This window comes from Saccostrea echinata, unplaced genomic scaffold, assembly GCF_033153115.1.
Source record: "Saccostrea echinata isolate AGI-Se365-2 ecotype Australia unplaced genomic scaffold, CSIRO_AGI_Sech_v1 ptg000016l, whole genome shotgun sequence".
Lineage (NCBI taxonomy): Eukaryota > Metazoa > Mollusca > Bivalvia > Ostreida > Ostreidae > Saccostrea > Saccostrea echinata.
In genome coordinates, this window is record NW_026889765.1 from 9130827 (window position 1) to 9137024 (window position 6198).

Sequence of the window (6198 nt, forward strand, 5' to 3'; positions counted from 1 at the left end):
AGAATTAATTAATAGTATCGGGGGCGGGGGGGGGGGGCAGGGGGGTCTGGCCCCCTTTCACTGTTGAGAATGTCCAATGAAAGGGTTGTTCTCCCCCTTTATTTGTTGCAGTAGACCTACGCGCATAGTCAATATTCTTCGTAATGTGGTAATGTATGAATAAAATTTGGTTGTGAAATAAGTCCCCCCCTCCCCCCCCCCCCCCCCCCCGAAACGAAAGGATTTTCGAGTTTGGACAATTTTTCTTTTCTTTTCTCTTCTATTCTTTTACCTTTTTTTGCTTGTCAATTTTTTTTTTTTTAATTCTTTTTATAGTTAAGTTTCTTTTTTTCCGGACTACCCCCCCCCCCCCTTCAAAAAGATTCTCTTCTATTCTTTTACCTTTTTTTGCTTGTCAATTTTTTTTTTAAATTTTTTTTTATAATTAAGTTTCTTTTTTTTCCGGACTACCCCCCCCCCCCCTTCAAAAAGATACTAAGTGCTGTTAGGAAGGAAAGTAATTGAACTTTTACATACTGTATTAAGTATTTAGGTCCGAGGATAAATATTTCTTTCTAGCTGAAGTTCTATACTGTGTAAATAATTCAAAATGGTTAGACAGCGAAATCGGGAAGAATATTTCCTTACTTTTAGATTTTAAATTTACCGTGCTGTTAGCATTTCCAGTATACAGTGCGATTAAATTCTGAATTTTGCATTTTATCAGAATCTGTGATAACCTCATAAAGAAGATTCAATTGATGCATTTAAAAGGTTTTTTCAGCAAGTATTCATTAAATCGCAGTCTGAGTAAATAATGGAAATTATATCTTTAATTCTTAGTACATGTTACAACCATATCTTCGGTTCACTCTGTCACTCTTCTATACACTGAACTAAGACTGAATAGCACAGTTGAAAACTATTGACACCTAGTTTATATATATAAAATAAATCATCTCTTGATAAAAGTGGGAATTGAATCTGCCAGGATATTTTCAAACATTAAATCTGCCAGTATTTTCTCATTTGGTAAAGTATATCAATTCTTTACCTTTTCCTTTTCCCCATAGACAATGTCGAAAATCTTGAAGAAACTAAGTTATCTGGATTTTCCTGAGAACTCCCGGCAGGCCCTGCAGTATGTGGCTTCCTGTTACTCAGACGGTTCAACACATCATCATGGTTTGTCTATACCTGGTCTAGAGTCAGCCTCCGAGAACTGGGCCTATGAAGTCTGTCACGAATACATCTATTTCAATTCCTCTTCTCGACGAGGTACACAGGTAAACCAGATTTTTAAAATTTTACTGTTTTTTCATTTGCGAATGTAATTATAAATTTAAATCCTGTGACTTTGATCAAAATCATATTTTTAAAATCTTATCCAAAATATTTTAGATTTTCCTTGCAATCATTGAAAACATAATGATTTTTGTTAGTATGCCATAAGTTTTATTAGTGCAGTTTATTTGTGAAATTTTGCACATAAAAACAGTATGAATCAGTGTCTCTTGCTTATATTATAAAAATTCACAAATTATGAAGTAAAGGTATAAAAAACAAATGGTCGCATGGTTTTGATTAATCATGAATATAGAAACATGATCAATATTCTGTATACAATATATCACCAGCATTTGTGTGATATTCTGTTTACAAATCGCTTTCTTTTGTACTGTTCTTATTTATAAAGGAATTATTCCATTAAATTCCAGAAGGTATTTTCAAAGCTGCTGTCTGAAAAAAAATTATTTACCTACCTACCTACCCAACTTGAGATTTTAGGGTCGGGTTAGGGGAAACAAAGATATTTTTAATGATGGCCTAAGGTTCCTTTGGTTAACTTTTCAAAGACTTGACACTATTTGTAATGCAGTAATCTAGGCATTGGGGTGGTAATTCTCTTACAGTCTGATTTTCAGGTAATATTTCATTATTTTGCTGAAAAGGTATATTTTTATAATTGACAGTTATTCACTATCTGCATATTCCTATTAGCAGAACTTTTTTTATGTGACAGAAATTGAATGCTGTTCAGGAGCTGCAGCTTCTTGAAATGTTAAGCAGTTGTCTGAGTGAGGCCAATGAGGGGTCCAGATACAGTATATTTAATGCCATTTTTGGAGGTTCCCCTGAAGCATACAAAATTATTCTACTGACCAAACTGGTGTCCATGGCATTATCAGTCAGTGTTAGTTCAGTACTGGACTGTGCTGCATTATGGATGCAGGTAATAAGAGTTTTGTGGGTTTTTTTTTCCCAGGGTGAAATTTAATATTGCCTTTCTTGTTTGTAAAACCATATGGCAACCATATTTTACTTCAAGTCCAGCATTTATCAATTTGAAAGAATTAGATGATTTAATAAAGCAATCTGATTGTAAAAAACAATATTTATTTTAAGTATGTTAACTAGGACAATACTTAGTACAATGTACTATTATTCATGACCAAGATAGAGCCATGAAAAATTAATAGAATATCCTAGTAGCCATTTATTTTAATATTTAAGTATTTTAACTTGGACAATACTTAGTACAATGTACTATTGTTCATGACCAAGATACAGCCATGAAAAATTAATAGAATATCCTAGCCATGATTGCTCTCTGAATACCAAATTATGGGTCAAAAAGGTTAAATGAGGTCTCTCACTAATATAACCTAAAATTAAACAGAAGTGAAAGGTCCTGAAGCAAAATATGTTGTGCTAATTTGTATTGTCTGATGGTAAGCTTTTAACTTTTCCATATTCTTGAAGTTTACAAGACTGTGTCTTTTATTGTTAATTCTCCATTTAGGAGCATGGTTGTCACAGTAAGGCAGCTTGTGACCTCTCCCACAGTCTTGTGGAGGATTACTGTGTTCTTTTTCCTGAGGTCAGTCAGACATTTCAGAATCTCCCCAAAATCTCACCCCTCTTCACATGTAACTTCATCACAGCTGTTGCCACTATATACCCATTTGATGGGAATGGTAAGACAAAATTACAATTTATTAACTTAAAGTATTTAGCTAGTGTTCAATTGTATTGTACCAGTATGTTGAAATTATGAGTTATTATTATGAATGACCCATGATAATTATTGACCCATGAATTGAGTTGCAAAATACTGCCTTAACCTGACAGCTTTTGATAGAGATCTACATATTACGTTAATTCTTTTCTATGAAAGTAGACATTAACTAAAGATGAAGTTAAATCATGTATTCATTATTTGTTTGACTTAATATGCTCAATTATTAAAAGCCTAACCCCTATAAAAGTCTGTAATTAATATGTAATAAATGCTATATTTCACTTTGTTTCAGCCTTCCAGAAGCCTCCTCCACTGTCATTACTCCGATACATCACGGATTGGGTTTCCTCAGATCCCTGTTTGTGTTCAGAGTCCGTCCGTCTGTCACGTATACAGGCTAACTTCTCTTGCCCCTTCATGGGCCTCGTTCAGTGGTGCATTCTGGGACACTTATATACACAGTGTCAGGTGACCAATGAAACAGAAAAAACTGAGGTTCTTGGTCTTCTCTCTAAGCTCCATTTTGGAATTCTTCAGAGCTTGTTAGCTTATAAAAGCATGGAACTGAATCAGGCTCTCTTTTATATGCCCCATTTTGTGTCATTGTCTCAAGCCTTGATGCAGTTGAATAAAGGATGCAGGAGTGAAGAAACTTTGCATTTGTTGATAGAAAAGATTGGACAAGTGATTCAGGTTGCCATGGTGACAGGGAGTCTGAAAGAAGAGAAAGGTACATGTACTTTGATAATTTCTGATAAAGAATTAATTTCAATGAAGTTTTTGCAACAGTGACTACCAAACTTATTTAACCAATGATAATTTGCTTAAATATGAACAGACTTCTTCCACTTAATTAATGTGTCTCTTCTAAATAAACTTTTTTTGTAAAAAAAAAAAATTGTTTTATTTTTCAGGCTTCTTTGGTCTTAAACAAATTTGCAGCATACTCCCACAGAATAGGTATGATAAGTTAACAATAAATGTGAAATCACTAATTTTTGTAGGGGGTTAATTATCGTTGTTTTCGAGGTACGAGGAGACCCACAAATTCTTGTCCACCACGAAATGTAAAATTATATTAACATTACTACTCACCACTTTTCTAAACTCGAAAAAAAATCCCCTTGAACCAATATTTTTTCCTCAAACCTCAAAGATTTGACCCCACAAAAATATGTGATTTCACAGTAATTAGAACTAAGAAAAATGTGTAAATGTTCATCAAGTCTATACATATCATCTCTGGTAAATCTTTGTCTTGATAAGTTTTGGAAAAGCAATTGACATTAAAGAAAATTTTGACAAGTTTTTAAATTTAAATTTTTTCATTTCATCAATTTATGAAGATTGCTCATAATACCAATTTATGACGGTGTTATTAAGGCTGTACCATTTATGAGAAAAGAAATTGATATGTCTGACCTGTTTTCAGATTATTGGAAATCATTCAAAGGCATCATCTTCCCCAGAGCATGGAGACGTCTTAGTGAGGACAGACAACATGACATAGTGAGGACAGACAAAATGACATAGTGAGGACAGACAACATGACAGAGTGAGGACAGACAAAATGACATAGTGAGGACAGACAAAATGACAGAGTAAGGACAGACAACATAATATAGTTAGGACAAACAATAAACAACTTGTCATAGTGAAAATTATTAGTAACGTTCTTTTGTGAGGTCAGCAAGCAATATTGGTGCATAAATCCAGCTAAACTGAAAAAATGGAGTCATACAAACGTCCACTGCTGAGCAGGGAGAATTGTGTAAAAGCATGATGAAAGAATGAACATCTTGTATTTTGAATATTAATAAGTATTGTTATAGAACTTTGAATTGAAGATACATTACTGTATGTTGTTAGGATTTATTGTGTCATAAATTTTATATATTTAGATATTCATATTAAAAATACAATAGTCAATTATGTTGCTAACTTATTAAAATTTGCAAACGAGAAAAAAAAAACATCACTGATGATGAAAACTGCACAGCATAGTTGTTGATTTTACCTGATTTAAAGATTAATATTGTACACTTAACAAAATTGAGTTAAATGGTGATGAGTTGATGATGAAATACGGATTTTGGATTTTGAAACAACAAAGGATCTTGAATGAAAAAGTGTTATAAGGTGATGCATGGTTATACATTGTATTTAGCAAATCATTTTCCCATTAAAAGATAACGCCATGTACAACTTTACTATCCCCCCCTCCCCACTACACACTCATAAAGGATGAAAAATAGAATTAAGGTTACCGGAAGGGTGTATAGGCAAACAAAACTTATCAAAGGATTATAAAAATGCGTTTATTATCGATACCAAATAGAGCAATGAGAACTTGGGTCTGTATTTAAGACGGGGGTAATTGAATAAATAGTAATTTGTATATGTTACTGCAATATTGTACAATTATTGCTGTTTTTAGCTCATCTCAGCTGAAAGCTCAAGTGAGCTTTTCTGATCACTAGTTGTCCGTCGTCCGTCTGTAAACTTTTCACATTTTCAACTTCTTCTCAAGAACCATTGGGCCAATTTTCACCAAAGTTAGTACAAAGCATTCTTGGGTAAAGGGGAGTTTAAATTGTTAAAATGAAGGGCCGATGCTTAGAGAAAAAGCAGAGAAAATTCTGGATGCGCTGGCTGAAGTTATTCCCCCCCGATGGTATTAACAAACTGAAAGACTTTACCAGGATGAACTTGAATTAGGCGAAAATGTTTGACAATACCAAGCAGGACTTTTCTCTCCAGATGGGTTTTCACTACCCAATTAATGATTCTAATTAGGCGAAAATGTTTGACAATACCAAGCAAGACTTTTCTCTCCTAATGGTTTTAACAACCCAATAAATTCATATCTTTATTACACTATTTTAAATTACCTTCTTCTTTTCACCTTTTTTACTTCCTTTTTTTGAACACCATTTCTTAATAATATTGTTTATTCGGTAACATTTTTAAAATAATGTAACAAGTCGAGTGGACCCTTGTCACAAAATAAAAACTCCTTTGTCATGCAGGCATAACAAGTTTTTATTTAGGATGGCAACAATCAAGAACAATAACAACGAGATGCTAACCATTCAGACAATAGGTGACCCGAAAAGGGGGGGGGGGTGAACTTGTCTGGCGACTACATTACACAGTTAATTTATTTCAACAAGTATCTGCAAATCCTTGTTCTCGAA

General features: G+C 33.6%; 1 protein-coding gene across 1 annotated transcript; it reads left to right on the forward strand.

The window, feature by feature from the left end:
* The first annotated feature begins 697 nt into the window (after nt 1-697).
* On the forward strand, nt 698-4897 carry LOC133188889 (integrator complex subunit 15-like). The gene is made up of 7 exons (XM_061324372.1): nt 698-753; nt 1053-1265; nt 2003-2212; nt 2783-2957; nt 3294-3731; nt 3916-3961; nt 4434-4897. Exons 2-7 carry the CDS (start codon nt 1056-1058, stop codon nt 4486-4488), a joined length of 1134 nt encoding a protein of 377 aa, XP_061180356.1. The 5' UTR covers nt 698-753; nt 1053-1055; the 3' UTR covers nt 4489-4897.
* Nucleotides 4898-6198: the final 1301 nt, after the last annotated feature.

What these genes read in the sequence shown, in the direction of transcription:
- LOC133188889 (XM_061324372.1), top strand. Translation starts at nt 1,056, where the DNA reads ATGTCGAAAATCTTGAAGAAACTAAGTTATCTGGATTTTCCTGAGAAC. An exon ending in GTGCTGCATTATGGATGCAG is followed by an intron (nt 2,213 to 2,782) that starts GTAATAAGAGTT and finishes TTCTCCATTTAG; the next exon opens with GAGCATGGTTGTCACAGTAA. An exon ending in AGCATACTCCCACAGAATAG is followed by an intron (nt 3,962 to 4,433) that starts GTATGATAAGTT and finishes ACCTGTTTTCAG; the next exon opens with ATTATTGGAAATCATTCAAA.